The 20,925-nt window shown below is 51.2% G+C and overlaps 1 protein-coding gene across 1 annotated transcript in view; it reads right to left on the reverse strand.

The window, feature by feature from the left end:
* Window positions 1-259: 259 nt before the first annotated feature.
* The window catches only part of RELT (RELT TNF receptor), a 58,760-nt gene continuing 38,094 nt past the window's right edge, over window positions 260-20,925 (reverse strand). Inside the window, exons 10-12 of the mRNA XM_029603142.1 lie at window positions 20,345-20,519; window positions 13,625-13,674; window positions 260-2,913 (exon numbers count right to left, since the gene is read on the reverse strand). Of these exons, the coding sequence (XP_029459002.1) occupies window positions 13,627-13,674; window positions 20,345-20,519 (223 nt within the window). The 3' untranslated portion in view covers window positions 260-2,913; window positions 13,625-13,626. The remainder of the gene's footprint in view (window positions 2,914-13,624; window positions 13,675-20,344; window positions 20,520-20,925) is intronic.

Below are 20,925 nucleotides of genomic sequence, written 5' to 3' on the forward strand. Positions count from 1 at the left end.
TATTTAAAGTTAATATCTGTGAATAGGCAATGTGGCATTTTCCAGGATGATTTAGTTGGATAAGATGACAGGACTGTGGTCTGAAATCACTCCCAGGCCAGTTTCTGTTTCCGCTGTTTTGGGGAAGGAGGATACTGAGAGTGACGCGTCTGGAACAGTGCATCGGCGCATGGGAATAGAGGAAGCAGGAAGAAATCTTCACACAAGGCAGGAAATAAGATACTCCACAGCAAAGGAAGAATCGCAAACACAGCCAGCATTACCTTCCATTATTTTTATTTCTCAAACAGAAATAAGCTGTAGGCCACAATGACCCGAATAAATAAAGAAAACTTCCTGTGAATGTCGTTAGCACAACAGCAGCTCTACGTCACAAATTAAAACCTCCCATCTGTTCAAAACAGGGTTGGTATACAAGATCATAAACATGAAATGGAAAAAACAAAACCACCTATCGTGAAACATTACAACAAAACTTACTGTAAAACACTAAACGTCATTAATGTAAACTTGTTTTTACAAACTCAATAAGTTAAGACAATGGGGGCATAAGTGGGGTTCTCTCACTCAGGTACCAGAGGTTACTACCGACCTGTGTGGGGCATTTGCACCAAATCCCATCTCGCTGCAGGCTGGTTTACACCCAGATCCAAAACAGACCTCTTTAACAGGCTTCAGGGCCAGTTTACAATACCCCAACACCAGGAAAGACAGCCTAGTGCATTTACAGAGACGTTAAAAAAAAAAGGACCTGCCTGTTTCTGGCCAGAAAGAATGGGGCAGGCGGTACAGAGACCAACCAACTCCATCCCCTCCCCCACAGCCCAATCTGGTCTTGGTTTAAACCGCATTACATGGATGAATTTGTACGTCTGGTTCCTTCATGGAGGTGACCTAGTCCAATTAACTGTCTCAGCTGCAGCTCGCTCCTCGATTTGTACCTGTTCCCTCAGGAAAAGCAGGAATGCCATCTCGGCAGGTAATGGGGAGAAACCAGGACAGGAAGGACCCTGCTACCAGGTCAGAGGCTGGAGTGAGCCCAGAGCCTCCTGTGTGACATCCCAGGGGCAGGGGGCAGGCTGAGGTGCTCCCCAGTTTGTGCTGCGGTGTCTGTAGCTCGAATCCTGCTGCTTTTCAGAGGGAGATCAGACCTAAAGCTACCTGCACGCAGGTGGTCAGAGCCAGGACCGGCTCAGGCTGCACCCCAACGACCTTGGGTCACCTGGTGGCTGCTTCCAAGGATCTGGGCTCTGTAAAAAAAAAAAACCTGCACTACAGCCAATGCGATTTAGAAACTAAACACCTCGGCTATAGCAATTACATTTAAAAACAAAAGTGACCAGCAACCAAATATTGTAATATAAGAATTCATAAAAGGCAGGCTGGGATTTCAGGTCAGCAGCTGGGTGCACCCCTCATTCTCCCAGTTAGCAGGGGCTGCACCTCTCCCCCTCCCCCCCAGCACCGTCAGTCTGGATCCAGTCCTGATTTAACTCAACTGTGTGCACAGACTTCAAGCTCCGAGTCTCTGCTTAAGAAAAAGCAAGTCCATGCATGCAATAGGGTAAAAGACCAGGACTGGATCATAGTCTGTTTAAGAAAATAAACCGGAAGAGCTCTTAGCAGTGCAGTGCACTCGGGCAGTAACCAAAACGAAAAGAGGGCTTGGGGAGCAATCGTTTCGGTTGATAAATCCATGAACAACAAAGTTAAGTCCCCTCAATCCTTGCCCTACTGGACGGATGCTCATAAGGCCCTTGAGAGGAGACCAACGGCTTGGATTAGCAGACAGGCCAGCAACAGGTTTACCCCAATTAATGCAGGGCCTGAAGAGGGCAGGATTATGTCCCTACATGCAGTGGGGCATCCCTTACAGGGTAGGCAACTCCGGTCTCCGAGTTGCCACAAGCTGCTTGGGTTTCTAGGACATCCACACTGAATGTCCAGGAGACGCTCATCTCGTGCACATGCACTGCAGACATCCTACAAAGCCAACCGGGCTTGCGAGAGGATCAGCGGTGCCCGCCCCTAGCCTGGAGCCATCTGCTAACCCAAAACTCACAGCACCTGACAAGTCAATGCACAACTTTTAGCACAAATGCACACTTGTTCATAGTGTTCAACCATTTAAGACACTTTTAAACAATTTCCAAGCTGCTAAGTACATGGATGAGTGAACTGTGAAACCCACCCTGTTGTACGGCAGAATACGGTCCCCCGTTTGTGTGGCTCGGCAGTTGGCCATGACAGTCCTGGGACATATTCCTAGCTCAGTGTCTCAGGTTATTCACACGGTGGGGAGGGGCTGAACAGATAACAGATCTGGTGGGGGCCGTCCGCTTGGCGTAACTGCTTCAGTGCGTGGAGCAGACGTGGGGGGAAATGCTGAAGGTCGAGCGTTCTCATGCACAAGTTAGATTGTTGGGAAGGGTCGTCTGTACCAGTCCCGGTGGTCATTCCTGTTTCGTGGTCCTCAGAGCCCCCCCCCCTCCACTACCCCTCACTCACGCCCACCCCACATGTACTGGCCAGGGCGAGCATGCTCAGCTCGTTAAACCCCATAAAAGCTTTTCCTCGTTTATACAATACTGTCTTCTGTCTAAAAAATATATATAGTTATATAATATTGAACTGAACGCCGCAGCAGGTGGGCAATAAATAGAAGTGTCAATGTCTCTTCGTTAAAAACAGAGGCTTTAAAACGTGATGGCCGCAAATTGCATCCCACGCAGGCCTCGTATTCCAGCGCCGCGCTTCCTCACGTGACCTCCCAACTGGAAAAGCCGTCCACGCTGCATCGCCGGTGTCCCTCCCCTTTGGCTTGTGCAGGTCTGGACCTAGCGCTGGAACGGTTCCCTCCAAAAAAAACGACAGGTGTGTATTTGCAGCAGACCAGGGGGCTCAATTGACAACCTAGGGAAAAGGCAGACGTAAAAAAAAAATAAAAAAAACAGACCATCACTTCCAGCAGAGTGCGTTCTCTTAAGACGAGAGGCGCCAACCCGCTCTTCCCCAACTCACACACAGCTCACGACCACCAGCGCAAGAGGCAATGAAAGCTCCGGCCCGAGCTATACCCTCATCGGTACTGAATATGCTTTTGAATATAATCCGAGTCTCGTTCCCATAGTAACCACGGAGCGGGGCCTAGCATTACAGCCCGACAGACGCAGGGACATGCAGAGTTGTGATGAACTGAGGACAGGGCATGGAAACGCGTCCCTTGAACACAAGATGTGCTCCCCCTTCCGGAAGCTTCCCATGCGTGTGCTGGGGGAGTTTTGTTTTTTTTTAGGCCACCCCACAGCGGATTGGGCCGATCACAAGAGACAGCGGGGCAGGGTTAGCCTACAAGCAAATCCATGCTGAACGTTTAAGAGCCAGTTCTGAAATTCACCCCCCCCATTCCTACAGCAGCTCGGGATAACTGCGCACGGAGCAAGGCACTGCCAGAAGTGAGCCTGACCAGGAAGGGGGCAGCTTTCACACTTATTTCTCCTCCCCAGCACCATCGGTGCTTGCAGCAGTGCACAAGATTAGTCGCCTGCGTGATGTCCTTGCCCCAGAGAGCTTACAGGCGGAATCTGCGCACAAGGAGGTTAAGGGATTTCTTGCAGGTCGAGACGCTGCACGGTGGCCTAGGGGAATCCAAGCGGAGCCTCCTGGTTCAGAGCTCAGCAGCAGGAGCCCATATCCCATTCAGGCATCAGGGGCACAGGAGCAGGAGGACGTCTGCTAGGGCTGCACCAGCCTCCGTGCTTTTGTATTTGGGAACCACTTGCAGAGGAGGAGGAGCAGCATTGGCTGCTTTGTGAATCAAGGAAGTTTAATTTTGTTTTTAAATAAAAAAAAAAAGGGAGACTCTTAAATGTGCAGTCGGGATGAAACAGCACTGGACTTATCGAGTTAGCATCGCCCCCCCCCCCCACGAGTTATTACACTGCCCGAGAGTGCGGGTATCAGTCCCGCCTCGCCCTGCCGCGACACTCGCCTGCCCTTCAAGTCCCAGCTAGCGCGAGTGCCTGCTCCCGATTAAGAGGGGGGGTTTCCCCCCCCCTTCTAAAGGTCAGAACAGGACGTGGAAGGGCCGTGGTGCTCGGTCCCAAGAGGCAGATCGCATGCAGGTGACCCCTCTGATGCGGATAAGGCTCGAGTATCCATAGCGGGAGCCTGAACCCGAGGGCGAGGGGGGGGGGGCGGCAGGGGGATGGGGCACAGCCTCCTCTGCCAGATGTAAGCTGGGAGCAGAGGTGGCCTCTTGGCCGAGAACCTGTATAAAATTGGGACGGGGGGGGGGGGAGGGGGGGGGTGTCTCAGACTAAAACACCCATTTAAGAAGAGATGGGAGTGGGCAGCCTTCCTCACCCCCACTGGGGGGGGGGGGGGGCAGAATACAGTTTTAAGGTCTCATCTTTCTGCCTCTCAGCATGCAGGGTCCTCCCCCAGTCTCCATCTTGGGGGGGGGGGGCTGTGGAAATATCCCCTCCCCCGCCCCCATTCCTGGGAAGGGAGAGCACCGTCTGGGCCTGGAAGTCGCTCAGATCCTCTCCTGTGCCCCGCGTGGTGCCCTCTATACCAGGGGGGGGCGGATTTCATGCCCCCCATCCCCCTGCCCACGTCCCCCTTGGTCTCAGCTCTTGCTAACTACGGAGCCACAGCTCCTGACGGGGCCTGCTCAACAGTTTTGATTTCTGCTCGGCGAACGCCCATAGAATCAGTAAAAAAAAAAAATAAAAAAAACACGCTTCTGACCTTTGCTATTGTATTTAAAGCCCCATCGAGGTGCTCCCTGGGTCTCTCTGAACGGCTAGGGGCCTGCCCGGTCTAAGTTATTGCTGAACGCCGCCGACGTGTGGACTCTTCCCAAAGGCTTCTAGGGGGCAGAAGAGAAGCCGCCAGGGCCGCGAGCGCGCGCCGAAGCTCAGACTGCGCAGACAAAGCAGGGCAGGCGGCACAGACGTGAGTCCACCTGCCCCCCCCCCCAAGCAAGATCAGAGGATTAAATGCCGACCCCAGGGAACGGACCTGGGCACATCTGCTCCCCCCGCGCAGAACGCAGGCAGCAGCGGGCAACGAGTCAGCTGAGCCCAAAAAAATAGGCCAGAGGAGCGGGCTCTCGTTTTCCCCCGTCAGCTGAGCTGCGGTGCGCACGACTTTAGAGGGCACAGAGGCAGGAACGCAGGAAAAAAAAAATGGCACAAGGCCAAGAGAAAAAGTGCAGAGTCGGAGGAAAAAAAGCAGAGAGACGGTGAACAAACGTTTCCAAATGCCCAGAGCAAGCTGGGAGAAGAGGCCTCCGAGAAAGTTCACACCTGCTACCTCCATCTTTTGAAAAATTCCTGGAGTAGCTCCCCCCCCCCCCCCAGCAGGATGGCTGCCTGCCAGGAACCTGAGCTACAGCAGGCAGCATCCATCCTGCTGTGGGTAAGAAGGTGCAGCTGTGTCAATCTGGTCAGGATCTAGAACAATCTTTTCTTCCTGGGTTTGTTTTTTTTGTTTTTATTTAATTCCAGAGGCAAAACTGCTGGTTTTAAATTTTTTCAGAGAGTGCCTCTTAATGTACTTCTCCCACCATCGGCTTTAAACAGAGGTGCTGCTGGGCTGTTTATCACCATCCTGATGCATTCGGCACCCTTGGACCTGCGAGACATTTTCAAAGCCTTACTCCCCCCCACAGTTTCTTTGGATATCTGGCAGCGGCCAGCACCACAGGGATTTTCCCCTCCCACCTACTTTCTGGGTGCAAACTGCATGACAGTAAAGTACACACGGGGGATTTCAAAATGAAATTCCTGCTTGGTATTTCACCAGGCCCATCCCAGCCGCACCCCTAAGCACAGCCCCCATTCCCCTGCTGAAAAAAAACCAAAAACACAAAATGGTTGAAAAAGAGGGCTACATCGGTGGAAGCCTCAGGAGGGAGGCCGACTCCTGCCATGGACCCGATGAGCTAAGCTTACACTTCTGTGCCTCAGCCAAGGTTAACTAATTGGCCATTAACTTCTTGAATTCAGATTCTGCCTTTGCAAACTCAGACTAAATCTTTGATCAAAGCAGAGAAGGGGGCATTTCAAGCTGAAGGATTTTCACACTCTCTTGTAAGCAGAGATCTTGAATAGGTTTGATTATTGCAATGCAGGATGTATTTGGGATTAGCTGCTATGACCGAGCGTGCCAGATGGCTTAGAAGCTGGTGGCCAGGGAAGGACTGAGGTTATATTCACCCATTTTCTCCTCCATTTTCTCCTCCATTTTCTCCTCCATTTTCTCCTCCATGAATTCGTTGACCCCTCCCCCAGCTGGAAGACTGCCCTGCTTCTAACGAATGTGCTTTTAAATCTCCGTACAGGTACTTGCCTTTCTTTTCTCTGCTCTGCAAGCCAGGATCCAGGGCTTGGATTGAGCTGTTTCCTGCACCCAGCCCTCCATTGGACCCTCTCCTCCTCCTCCACCTCGTGGCTGTTGACCCCTCCCCCAGCTGGAAGACTGCCCTGCTTCTAACGAATGTGCTTTTAAATCTCCGTACAGGTACTTGCCTTTCTTTTCTCTGCTCTGCAAGCCAGGATCCAGGGCTTGGATTGAGCTGTTTCCTGCACCCAGCCCTCCATTGGACCCTCTCCTCCTCCTCCACCTCGTGGCTGTTGACCCCTCCCCCAGCTGGAAGACTGCCCTGCTTCTAACGAATGTGCTTTTAAATCTCCGTACAGGTACTTGCCTTTCTTTTCTCTGCTCTGCAAGCCAGGATCCAGGGCTTGGATTGAGCTGTTTCCTGCACCCAGCCCTCCATTGGACCCTCTCCTCCTCCTCCACCTCGTGGCTGTTGACCCCTCCCCCAGCTGGAAGACTGCCCTGCTTCTAACGAATGTGCTTTTAAATCTCCGTACAGGTACTTGCCTTTCTTTTCTCTGCTCTGCAAGCCAGGATCCAGGGCTTGGATTGAGCTGTTTCCTGCACCCAGCCCTCCATTGGACCCTCTCCTCCTCCTCCACCTCGTGGCTGTTGACCCCTCCCCCAGCTGGAAGACTGCCCTGCTTCTAACGAATGTGCTTTTAAATCTCCGTACAGGTACTTGCCTTTCTTTTCTCTGCTCTGCAAGCCAGGATCCAGGGCTTGGATTGAGCTGTTTCCTGCACCCAGCCCTCCATTGGACCCTCTCCTCCTCCTCCACCTCGTGGCTGTTGACCCCTCCCCCAGCTGGAAGACTGCCCTGCTTCTAACGACTCCGCTTTTAAATCTCTGTGCTGGATGCTAAGACCCATATTGATGATATCACTTTTGAGCGACACAAAAAAGAGTCATCTATAAAAATCTAACCTGGTCAAGCGTCACGCGCCTAGCGTCACGCGCCGAAGGAGCGCGACAAAGGGGCCTGCCCCTTTGAGCGCCCCTTCGAGCAGCACCGTCAGGCAGCCCAGAAGAACATATGATATATAAGTGTGCCCAAACTGCTTTAACCTGTCTACAACTACTTTGTGTCTGCATCGCTACTGTACTGGAACCCACAAGCTATCTCCCAGATGACCAGCCCAAATACTGGTGAAGCTTCTAAGCAATCAGAGTGTAAGAAATAGTGAAGTATATATCTGTCTAGATCAGACCTTCCCGCTGAACCACCCCTCTCCTCCCTCCCCCTACAGTATTCAGGATAACAGCATAAATTTCCCTGCGCTAGCCTGGTTGTCTCTCTAACAAGATTGATTGTGTACTCTGTATGTTATTGGTGCCTTACTGTTGCCGTTGCTCACGTAACCATACTCATACCTATATATGTATCCTTGTTGGACCCTGAATGCTATTCTGTATTTCTGCCATTCCTGTACGCTTCTAACCCTGTCTCTGCCTCCATCCCTGTATTCCTCTAACCCTTCTACTAGCCTTACACTTTTGGGCCACAATGCCTCCTTTCATCGAGCATTGTGCTGTAGCATATCAAACAGTATTCTACCCTTACAGTCCCACTACATCCATGCAGCAAACCCCAAACCATAAAAACAATCACAAAAACAGAAGACTCATACCTATACGCACCATCACTCGCACTCAAGCTATCAGCCTATCTCTCATTTCTATCATCCTCTTTAACGCACAATCTCTTCAAAAGAAAACCCATCTTCTACATGACATTCTCTCTGATTCTAATCCCGAAATATGCGCAATCACTGAAACCTGGTTCAAACAACATGACACTCCCCTTATCAACCAGTTACCCATAGATACTTATGATATTTTCTCAATCCCGAGGAAGAAGAAGACAGGAGGCGGCCTACTCCTGGCTATAAAAAAGGACCTCCAACTATTGTCTCATAGATGTGACATCCCCCATCAATACGAAATTGGATATTTCAAATCTAAACTACTCCAACTCTGTCTTATATACACACCCCCTGGTCTTCTAGAGAAAGATTCATCTCCTCTGATTGAATTCTTCACAAACTCACTTTCGCCAGACCTACCCACAGTCCTCCTAGGAGATTTCAATTTACACGTAGATACCTCACCACAGTCACCGGCCTGTGAAGCTTTCTTGGCCTCGCTCGAAGCTATGGGCTTCCAACAGATAGTAAACTCCCCCACACACAAGGCTGGCCACACCCTTGACTTGATTTTTATAAACTCGCCCATCAGTGTGAACAGTCCCCCCCTATGTACATCAGTACCCTGGTCTGATCACTCATTGATTGAGACCAAACTATCGCTCCCTCAAAGCCCTCTATCCACGCCCAGACAGCCTATTTCCCTTAGATTCCGCAAAGCATGCGATGTAGAAACCATTGCATTAGCATGCTCTGACTTAGACAAACAAATAGATCTATCCTCACCAGATAACGCATTATCCTCATGGGTGAACTGCACACACAGCATTGCCAATGTGCACTGCCCCCTGATAACAAAAACAATCAACCCTTACAGAAAGAATAGGAAACCCTGGTACACTCCTTTCCTTAGAAATCTCAAAATCCAACTCAGAGCCACGGAAAGGTCATGGCGCAAACTCCAATCCCCCGCAACCAAAACTCTCTACTATCAACGTATGCATGATTATAGAAACTCTATTCAATACTCAAAACGAAAATACTACGCCAATAAAATAAATGGGCTGCAATACAACCCCAAGGCTCTTTTCTCTATGGTCGCTAACCTTACTTCTCCCATACACACACAACAATCAGCTACACCCTCCACAAACCGCTGTAATGAATTAGCGCAATTTTTCAAAAACAAAGTATCGTCCATCACAGCACAATTTTCACACAACAACCTCAATATATCTCTTCCCACCATCAACTCCCCTAGCTCCCTTTATTCTTTTGAGTCCTCATCTTCCCTGGAAGTAGAAAACATACTTAAGAAAATGAAACCTTCCACTCACCCCTCTGAAACAATCCCCTCTAAACTCCTACTTTCTATACACAATGTGATCGCCAAACCCCTCTCAAATATTCTTAACTGTTCCCTAGAACATGGCATTGTCCCCAATGCTCTTAAACAAGCCATAGTGAAACCACTCCTCAAAAAAGCCAACCTTGACCCCACCACCCTCTCTAATTACAGACCAGTGTCCAACCTACCCCTACTAGCTAAAGTGCTTGAAAAGCTCGTGAACACACGCCTATCTGATCACCTGGAACAAAATAACATCTTCCCTCCAACCCAATATGGTTTCAGGAAGCACTTAAGTACTGAAACTTTGCTCCTCTCCTTACACGATACCCTTATCAAAGGAACTGACTCAGGATCATCCTATCTTATCGCATTACTTGACATCTCAGCTGCGTTTGACACAGTTAATCATGATGTCCTCCTCAGCATACTCAGAAATATTGGGGTCACTGGCAAGGCCATTGATTGGATTCAATCATATCTCCAAAATCGTACTTTCACTGTCACTATGAACAATAATGAATCTGACCCCATCAGTCTCCCCCAAGGTGTTCCCCAAGGTTCCTCACTCTCATCTACCTTATTTAACATTTACATGCTCCCCCTTACTACGCTCCTCACTAATCTACACATCAAGCATTTTATTTATGCTGATGATGTACAAATCATTTTCCCCTTCTCGGACACCATCCAAACGGCTCTACACAGCTGGGAATCCTGTCTTTCCTCTATCAACCAGCTCCTAAAGGACATGCACCTAGCGCTTAACTCCAACAAAACTGAGCTTTTAGTCATATCGAATAAGCAGCCACTCCCGGTCATCCCCCCTGCCTACTCTGCTACTAACTTCCCACCTCACACTCGCAACCTAGGAGTTATTATTGATAATCACCTCTCTTTCAAACCATTCATCAAATCCATTATAAAGGACTGCTACTTTAAACTGCAAACAATAAAGAAGCTCAGACCCTTGCTACATTTCAATGATTTCCGTACAGTCCTTCAAGCTATTATCTTTTCAAAGATTGACTACTGTAATGCGCTCCTACTTGGCATTCCCGCAATTCACACTAGACCACTCCAACTTCTACAAAATGCCGCCGCTCGCATCCTGTCAAACACAAAGAAAAGAGATCACATCACCCCCGCACTTATGGAACTACACTGGCTCCCTATACAGTCACGAATTCTTTATAAAACTCTCTCAATCATACACAAAAGTCTATTAAACTCCAACCTCAACTGGCTCAACCCCCCCCTCGTACCCCGTACCTCCAAGAGACCTACACGCCCAGCACTCCAAGGAACACTCCAAGCCCAATCTATTAAATCCTTTAAGCTTTCCTCCACTATTAACAGAGCCTTTTCTCTGGCCGGCCCCACGATATGGAACTCTATGCCCCATGATATTCGCACTGAGACCTATACCCCAGCTTTCAAAAAGAAACTTAAAACCTGGCTCTTCCAACAAGCTTACTCCATCACACCCCCTATTACATAACTCCCCCCCGACCCTTACCCTTACTCGGATTTCCTGTTATGACCACCTCTATGCTTGGCGATTTGGTACTGTGCACTAATTCTGTATATAGTTTTGATGTAAATAGTTTTGATGTAAGGGCTCCCCCCTAATTTCAATTATATGTTTACTAGTTCAGTATATTATCTGTTTTATGTAAGGGCCCCGCCCAATGGTTTTGTGTTCACTGTAAACCGATGCGATGTGCGAACGGTCATCGGTATAAAAGAAACGTTAAATAAATAAATAAATAAATAAATTTGTTTAAGTTTAAAACTCAAACCGCGAGTCAAAGCTCAGGAGGGGAGATACCATCCTGTCATGTATAAGCGGCATATTAAGAGCTTCTGTTATCTGGAGGAGCTTGGGTCAGAATGTTCTGGATGTGCATCCTGTGATGGGAGGACAGCAGTTACTGACCCTGTGGTTTGGAATCTGCTTCCTGTTACTTTCAGGCAAGGGCCTGGTCTCCAATGCTTTCGGAAGGGCCGGATCAGAGATATTGGGGAGGGGTAGGAATAACAGCTTAAGCTGCGTCAGAGGGGCAGTGGATGTTGTGTATTTTATGGATGGTGATCCTGCTGCAACCAAAAAAGGTTGGTGTGGAATATAAAGCGTTCTTAAAATTGAACAGAGCGGATTCTAATTTTTAAAAGCCAAATGGCACGAACCCTCCTTTGCACCCAAAGTGGGTTGCTTGCATGCATTTGTCAATTGTAAAGTGGTTTGGGTTCTGACTGGGAGAAATACTAACAAGTTATGAAAATAAAACAAAAAAAAAAAAAGTAGCTTCAGCCTGGGCTGCTATTGTGGTTTGATTGCCCATTTTTCACCGAGCAGAAGAGCTGTGGGTTATAACAATAAGGGATACTATTCCAGACTGTGCTCAAACTCCTACCTAAACAGACGCTCTTAGGAGGAAAACACATGTAAGAGCAGCGGGTTGTACATTGCCAGAGGCAAAACCTGGCCCCCTGCAGCTAGGAACGGTTCTGACTACAGAGCGCATTACTCCGAGAGGAGGAGGACGACTATCGCTCTGCAGGCCTGCTACCCCAGGGCAAACCGGCACTGGGACATCCAAGGTTCATTTAGCTGGAGAGACCGCCAGCTACCCTGCTCCCCACACCCCCCTTCCTGGCTCTACCTTCTGCCATCCTCCTGGAGGTTTTCTAGCCCCATCCCTGAAACAGTTTTGTGACTCAGCCGCTGTCCTATGAACACTACCACGGGGTCACCTATGCTTGAAAGGTGCTTCCAAGCTCTCCCCCCGCGGCACCGCCACATCAAAGAGGCAATTCTTATTCTCCTAGGAAGAAGGGCGGCAAGGGGCCAACAGGAAAGGAAGCTTGTGAGTTACAGGCCTAATGTCAACATAGCCGTGGGCATGTGCTATTGCGACAGCACATCCGCTGCAGTTCCTTGTTTATCACAGGAACGGCTCCACCAAGCAGCGCATTAGCGTAGGAACGCCAGGTGGCTCAGAGAGAGGAACCTGCTGGGGAGGAGAAGGACAGAAGGCCCTGCCAGAGGACAAAAATGCTACGTTTCTCCCTCCCGCCTTCCAGCGACGCACGAAGCATCTTCCTCCTGGACTCTCACCCCTCGAGCAGGCAGCATTCAGGAGGAAGGTGAGCCGGGAGACGAGCTGAGCCTAGACCTGCGGTAGGATGAAGAGCGCGAGCCACACACGTGCGTTTCGATACGAGCAGCGATTCCTACGATGGTGACGGTGCAACCCCGAACAGGTAATCCACTGTAGCAGTGCCGGGGTCAGGGGGCTCAGCTCATTATTTTAAGAGACGAGTGGAAATTAGGCAAAGCCCACGTTGGAAGGTGGGCTGCTCAAGAATCAGAACCGGCCATCATTAACCTTCATTCACAACTCTGGGAATTCCTCCCTGCCCCGCCCCCAATGTATCATATCCTCTCCCACGTTAGTGTGGGCAATGGAGTGACTGTTTTTGCAGAGGGGCCATGCACCAGGGCTCAGTCTAGAACCCTGCAATAAAAGAGCACCAAATATCACCATTGCACCATGGCCGACTTCCCCTTACCTCCCTCGGGGGCTGTGGGGGAGCTGCATCCCCAGCTGGCTTGAGCCAGGAATCAAACCCTGGCTGGCGCATGAGCTTTTCAGATCATGGAGGTCCTATCCCGAGAAGTGGCTGCCTGCACCCAGGTGCCTCCTGACAACTCCCATACAATCTCTTTGGACAGGTCTTGTTGGTTCACTACAAAAGCTTTTACGGTCAGTCCAGTTCTCAGAGTCCAATGCGGCTATTTGAAGTCTGAAGTACATGCTCTCCACCACAAGGGGGAGCTCCTGTCCTTGCACTCAGCACATCTGTCAGGAGTTGACTGGGGAACTGCTCCCGTTATAGGGACTGGGGAACTGCTCCCGTTATAGGAAGCTTGGATGCTTCCTATAACCCTCCACAAAACACGCTTACGGCACACACGCTCGTAACTATTCCCTGTGGCATGCATCCCGCCAGTGATTAGTTCTACAAAGATTCACCTGAAGAGCAAAAATCCACCGTATAATCAATGGATTTTCGACCCAAGACCGATGAAGCCAGCAAGCAGAAGTTAAGACAGCTTTGCCCGTCCCAAGATAGAGGAAGAGAGCACAGACCCGCCATTCCCACGAGCACCTATCAGCTACGCAAAGGCTGCCCAAGCGCCACAGCTGCTCTCCGCTGTGAAGAATGTCATATTTACCTTCAAATAACGAGATTACTCTCTCCCAGCTTAACCATGAACAAGATTTCCTGTAAGGAACAAGGCATCACACATTCAGACAGGTGCAAGTCCGAAGGGAACAGGAGCCATTTTCTGCTTGTCTAACTCCTTTAGCACCCTGCCACCCGATCTCGTTCAGGACACCAAACCAGGCAAAAATCAGACTGGGAGGGGACAGCCTTCCTCCCCATGCTTGGGGCAGAATACACCAAGGTCTTATCTTGTGTGCCTCTTGGCAGGCCGAGTCCTCCCATTCTCCATCTTGGGAGTTGTAGGACAAAGAAGCAGCAACATCCTCAGCTGACTGGATGTGTCCTACTCCTAGCAGACAGTTTTTCACAGCCTGGTCTCCCCTGGGGAGAAGGATCTTTGGAGTGCCGGCCAAGTCAGCATCATTCCTCAAGTTGATGTTTTTCATTTTACTCCAAGGCATTCTGGGACACGGCCCTTTGTCTTACAGAAAAGGACTGCTGGTCCCAGAAAGCACTGGAACATCTGATTGGATGGAGCTCTTTGCTTATAGAGTAGCAGTATTGGCCGGCAAAGGCCAGTCGCCATTTTGGAAAGTGGCATGGAGTGGCCCAGAGCTAGGGGCACTCTAGGGCACCAGAGAGAGTCTTCATTTAGGTACACGGGGTCCAGGGGCAGATACCGGAGTGAGGGATTTTTTAGCCAGGGCACCATTTTCCCTAGATCTGGCCCACCGAACAGATAAGCGCATGGTACGTTAAGTGCCGCACGCTGCTTCTTTTGGATTCTACAGGTCGAGGCAGCGATGGTTTAATGGCTGCAGTCACGACAGGTGACTATGGGGTGAAGCTGTCTAATGAGACCCTAGCAGAGACTGCAGGCCATGGGGTTACTAAAAGGCAACATTTTTTATTTTTAAATCACTAAGTCCTCCAGGTAAGTGCCAGCCTGCGATTTCTCAAGCATCAGATCTGGACGGAATGTAGTTCTCCGCACCTCAGTATAATTCTTTAATACAGGAGCCCTTCCCACAACAAACCGATGCGCTCGGGGCCCTGCCTCTAACAGGTGGAAACCTTGTAATGGAGAAATTACCTGAAATTTTGTTTTAGTGTAGACAGATGGACTCAGGAACAATGGGTTATACACCCCTGCAGCAGGAGACCAAGTCAGGTTTCAAAGTTGACGTCACCCTAGATACCCCCCCCTGCAGTGACCTGAGCTCTTCAAAAGCCACTATGGACATTCCATCAAAACACAAACTTGATTAAAAAAGACTGATAACTGTACTCAACTGAACCCCAGCAAGCTTTCAGATGCTCTGATCTAGGGATTGGACCACAGCTTACCCATAATCTCTTAGAATCAATATCTACCCCATGGGTGAATCCTCGGCACCATTCTTGGGCAGCCAAGGGTGGGATGCTGAGTCCATCTGTCTACACTAAGGAAAAAGTCAGGTAAGTAATTTCTCCATTTCCTAGCATGTAGCCAGATGGACTTAGGCCCGATGAGATGTACAAAAGCCACTCCCGATTGGGGTGGGAGGCTTCCAGTGATCCGGTTAACACCGCCCTTGCAAAGGTGGTGTCCTCCTGGGCCTGGACATGCAGGCGCTAGAACCTGGAGAAGGTGTGCAAGGAAGACCACGTCGCCACGAGACAGCAGTCTAGCTTCCGCCCACGAGACTGCCTGAGCCCTGGTGGAAGGAGCTGTAACCTGAAGGGGTAATTGCTTTCCTGCCTCCTCATAGGCTCCTGTCACCACCTCAATCCAGCGAGCTATGGTAGCTTGCAAGACTGTTTCGCCCCGTTTCCTTTCACCATGAAGGACAGATGGGCGCTGCATCTTTTGGACCAGTTCTGAAAACTTCCAGATACTGCACCAAAAGTCTACCGACGTTCAAATGGCGGAAGAGGCGGTATTCTTCCGTGTCCTTGTGCTCATCTAGGGATGGCAATGGAATGGACTGATTCAAATAAAACTCGAGACTACCTTGGGCAAAAAGGATGGGACGGTACGAAGCTGTAACGCTCCTGGAGTCATCTGGAGAAACTGTTCCTGACACAAACGTCTATAGTTCAGATATGCAAAGTGCTGAGCATATCACCAGCAGGAACACCATTTTCAGGGTGAATAAATGCAAGGAAAGACTGCGTAGCAGCCAAAAAGGAGGGCCCTGCCGACAACTCCAATACCAGATTAAGATTCCACAAGGGAATCTGCCACTGTAGGGGTGGCCGAAGGTGCTTCACCCCTTTCAGAAAAAGCAGGCCATGTCCTGATGAGCCAACAGGTGGGCTCCATCCACCTTGCCCCTGAAACAGAAGAGAGTCACTAACTGGACCTTCAAGGGGGTTAAGGGTTAAACCTTTATTCAAGCCGTCCTGCAAAAATTCCAGAATTAATGGGATTTTGACCATCCGAGGGGGAAGACACTGCATTCCTTGCCCCAGGCCTCAAATTCTCCCCAGACCCACACATATGCTAGGGACGTAGGGAATTTCCATGTGCGGAATAAGGTGGCAATTACTGCCGCTGAATGTCCGCACTTCAGTCGAGCCCTCAAGAGCCAGCCCGCAAGACAGAATAGAGTCTGATCCTTGTGAAAGACTGGTCCCTGCTGTAGGAGGCACAGGGGGTCTCCACATACCATGGATGCCTAGGCCAATCTAGAGCTACTAGGACTAACCCCCTGTGGTGCTTGATTCTGCGAATGACCCTGCCCAGGAGGGGCCAGAGGGACGGCATACAGCAGCTCTTCTTCCAGCCAGATCTGAACGAGAGCATCAATCCCCAGCGTCAACTGATCTCTTCTGCGACTGAAGAATCTGGGAAGCTTCGCATTGTGAGATGTGGCCAGCAGGTCAATTGACGGGAGACCCCCAGCGATCTACCACCAGCTGAAGGTTTTGGCAGACAATGCCCACTCTCCTGGATCCAGATTCTCCCTGCTTAGAAAGTCGGCTCTGATGTTGTGGGAGGCTGAGATCATCTGTAGATGTATTTCCACCCATTCCATAAGGAGATCTGTCTCCTGAGACTCTTGCTGCCTTTTGGTTCCACCCTGATGGTGGACGTAGGCTACCGTTGTTGCATTGTCCAACATTACATAGGCCACCTTGAAATCTTGCTTCTGGGACATCCCATCAGAATGGGATTCTTCTTTGGTTCCGTCATAAGAATCCACCCCAGGAACTCCCAGCATCTTCAGGGCTGGCAATTAGTCTAGGGAAAAACCATAACATGGTCCAATATGGTTCTAAACCAGGGGAGGGGAATTCTCCCCCCCCCCATCTTCCAAGGAATCTGGATCCCCTTCTTCGTCCCTGCGCGAGATCCCCTTGGTGAGGCGAGTCATGCCTCGAGGTCTGCCGACAGGACTGGGAGAGGGAGGGTCTTACCGGCTGAGGTTCCGTCCGGACAGGGGCAAGTGAGGTGGCAGAATGAGCCTGTTCGAAGGCCTTGAAGGAATTCCAGCCAGGAGAAGGCAGCCGGGTCCATGTCTAGCTCGGGAAGTACTGGGGTAGGTGCTGCCAAGTTTCCCCCTTTCATGGATGACCCAGTCCCGGGGTACTTCCAGTTAAGTCTGTGGCTGAATGGGAGGAGTCTGGGGAGTGCTGACATGAGCAGGAATCCAGGTCAGACTGGGCAGCCTTATGATAAGCAGCGCAGAGAGAAAGGCCCTTATGGGTTTGTTTTTTTTGCTGCCGGAGCCATTGGAGACGGTAACTGCGTGTTCAGACTGCTCACACTTAAAATTTTATGCGCACAGATTTCTGGCACCTACGCGGGCCGCAGCGAGGTGCACATACAGCCCACACGCCTGGCTTTACTTGTATTCTGTGCCTAGTAAGTTGTGCGCATAAATACGTGCGCAACACTGCAGAGCCAACACGCACTGCATGTACCGACACTCTACGGTGTGCAATACAGGCACAAAAATGTGCACAAGATGGCGCCGCCACAGCCTACCACGCGGCGTGCCAACCAAGCCTAAAGCAGGGCCTAGCCCACCAGAGGGGCCGCTCAACCCACTCAGAAGCCCACTTCTCCTTGGCCCTACATGATCAGGAACAATGTTGGTAGGGTGTGCCGAGCAAGGAGACCGTAGGAAGTCTTACTGAAACCCCTCCAACAGCTCGGAATTGGGAGGACATTTTTTTTTTAAACTTACCTGGGCTCAGCGCTTACCGGCTGAGTACAGAGATGGCTGGGGGGGGGGGGGGGGGGGAGGCTTTGGCCATCACCGCCACGCTCTGCTTCCTGCACCCGCTGCCTTTCAGCTGCTTCAGCAGCAAAGTCCACACCAGGGAGCGGCTACTGGACCAAGGCCCTCTGAGGGATCTCGGAAATCGCCTCAGGAATTCTCAACTGGGGAGGGACCTTTAGGTATCACCGCAGGAGAGCGAGGCTCAATCTTTTCTCCAATTTAAAAAGTAGAATTTCTTCTTCCAAAAGGTACAGAGATCCCCCTAGGGAAAGCACATCCACATCTGCTGGAGACTGAGAAATACTGAAGGGCTAAGGTCACTGCAGGGTTGTATCTAGGGCGACGTCAGTTTTGAAACCTGACTCAAGTCTCCATTTGGTGGCAGGGGAGCACAAACCCATTGGTCCTGAGTCCATCTGGCTACACGCTAGGAAATGGGCATTCAGTAAGACTTCTGCCAGCTGCTGAACTTCAGATCAAGAAAGCCATTATCTGCACACACACTCATACTACCCCAGCTGCTCCCTCTCCCTGGTCTCTACCGGGGCTCACAGCCCGAGTCCCTCACTACCAGTCATCCTGGTCTCTACTGGGGGTTCACAGCCCGAGACCCTCACTACCAGTCATCCTGGTCTCTACTGGGGGTTCACAGCCCGAGTCCCTCACTACCAGTCATCCTGTCTCTACTGGGGGTTCACAGCCCGAGTCCCTCACTACCAGTCATCCTGGTCTCTACTGGGGGTTCACAGCCCGAGTCCCTCACTACCAGTCATCCTGGTCTCTACGGGGGTTCACAGCCCGAGTCCCTCACTACCAGTCATCCTGGTCTCTACTGGGGTTCACAGCCCGAGTCCCTCACTACCAGTCATCCTGGTCTCTAGTGGGGGTTCACAGCCCGAGTCCCTCACTACCAGTCATCCTGGTCTCTACTGGGGGTTCACAGCCCGAGTCCCTCACTACCAGTCATCCTGGTCTCTACTGGGGGTTCACAGCCAGAGTCCCTCACTACCAGTCATCCTGGTCTCTACTGGGGGTTCACAGCCCGAGTCCCTCACTACCAGTCATCCTGGTCTCTACTGGGGTTCACAGCCCGAGTCCCTCACTACCAGTCGTCCTGGTCTCTACTGGGGGGTTCACAGCCCGAGTCCCTCACTACCAGTCATCCTGGTCTCTACCGGGGGTTCACAGCCCGAGTCCCTCACTACCAGTCCTCCTGGTCTCTACTGGGGGTTCACAGCCCGAGTCCCTCACTACCAGTCCTCCTGGTCTCTACTGGGGGCTCACAGCCCGAGTCCCTCACTACCAGTCCTCCTGGTCTCTACTGGGGGTTCACAGCCCGAGTCCCTCACTACCAGTCATCCTGGTCTCTACGGGGGTTCACAGCCCAAGACCCTCACTACCAGTCATCCTGGTCTCTACTGGGGGTTCACAGCCCGAGACCCTCACTACCAGTCATCCTGGTCTCTACGGGGGTTCACAGCCTGAGACCCTCACTACCAGTCATCCTTCCACCTTCCCCTGGCCGCGAGGAGCAGTGGAGCCATGCAATGCCCTTGGTAGGATGCATATGTGCAGTACCTTCTCACCTTAGACCCTGGAGGTTACGGCACTAGCTGCAGGTCACCTTTTTCCTTTCAAAGTCTTGAAACCCTGGGTCCCCTGCTGCTGGGGGGGGGGGGGGGGGGGGGCATTTGTAAACCCAGACTGCAATGGATCATGAACACAGTTTATGGGGGGCAGAGGGAGGATTTCCCCTCGCTGCAGGAAAAACGTGAACCAAGAAGGGAAGCCTGAGAGTCCGAGGATGCTCCTCACACAGAACCCTGGAGCCGGTGAATGTGTCTTTCCCTCCGCCTCTCCGGACCCTCCGCCCTCTATGCGCTGCTGGATTGCCAGCGTTGCGCCTTCTAACAATGCGATGTGGAAGAATAAAGTCAGGGGCAAGGCTGTAAACCGAAGTCAGCATCTACCTCCAGTATTAAGCAGCTCAGAGACTGACAGACGAAGATGGAAGTCAGTGCAGAGCTGTAAGGGCCCATCCCCCCCCTAACAGCTGGAGACCATCACCCAACACTAAAGCCAGGCACGGAGACGCCACTGCCCCTGGCCTAGCGTTGAGGCAACTCTCATACAACTCATCCTGCACAGCATCAACGTCTGCCTTTTACACCGGTGATTCTCCGGTTATGGGTTGGCTGATCTCAGACCCCTGGCCTTCCAGCCCTGCTCTATGCTAGGCAAGCCCCCCTATACCATAGGTCTCCATTCCTGGCTTGCCGCGACATTTTATCGCGTCCCAGTGACCCAGCTGAGACTGTGGCAGCAAGAACCACCATCACTCCCGCTCCGTGGCCACCAGTGGTCACCGGGTTGGGTGCAGGGGCCATGCCCCCCCCCCAGCCAGGCCAGAGTAGCACACTGCAGCCCGGTACGTTCCTGCTCCCAGCCAAAATGGCCTCCGAGGGGGGGGGGGGGTGTGTGTCAGTGGAGCCCTCCCGTCTACCCCTCTGACCCACCTCCTGCTTATTGTCTGCCGCCTTCGGCCACTTGGTCTTCGTGCTGCCGCCGAGCAGGGTCTTCTGCTCCGTAGGACTGCGGGGGCTGCCCATGGATTCGTGGCCTCCCGGCTCCAAGATGGTCTTCACTTCCGAGGGATTCGCCTTCTGCTCGGGGATACGAGCGACTCTGAACCTAGCAAACGTTAGGTGAACATGCAAGATGCGTTAGGAGGGGAGCAGTCACCCGCATCCCTCGCTCTCACACGTAGACTGCATGTTTGATGAACCACAGACTGAGGAAGGTGCTGATACTTTGCACCAGCACATATCCCTTAAAAAGATAAAATAAAAAGCAGCCCTGTGTACACAGGACAATATATTTGCATATTATGGAGGCAGTGCATGCTAAGCCTCTCCCATGCAAACTTTGTGGCTCCTGAGGAACCCAAGTTGGCCACCCCTGCCCTGTATCATTCGCCTGTGGCCCTGGATCAGTTTATCTACAATCAGGGGCTCAAATCGAGTCCTGAGGCCTTTAAACAGGTCTGAATTTTTAGGATATTTACAAATGTTGAAGAGATCTGCACACACACACACAC

The sequence above is a fragment of the Rhinatrema bivittatum genome, chromosome 5 (assembly GCF_901001135.1).
Source record: "Rhinatrema bivittatum chromosome 5, aRhiBiv1.1, whole genome shotgun sequence".
NCBI lineage: Eukaryota > Metazoa > Chordata > Amphibia > Gymnophiona > Rhinatrematidae > Rhinatrema > Rhinatrema bivittatum.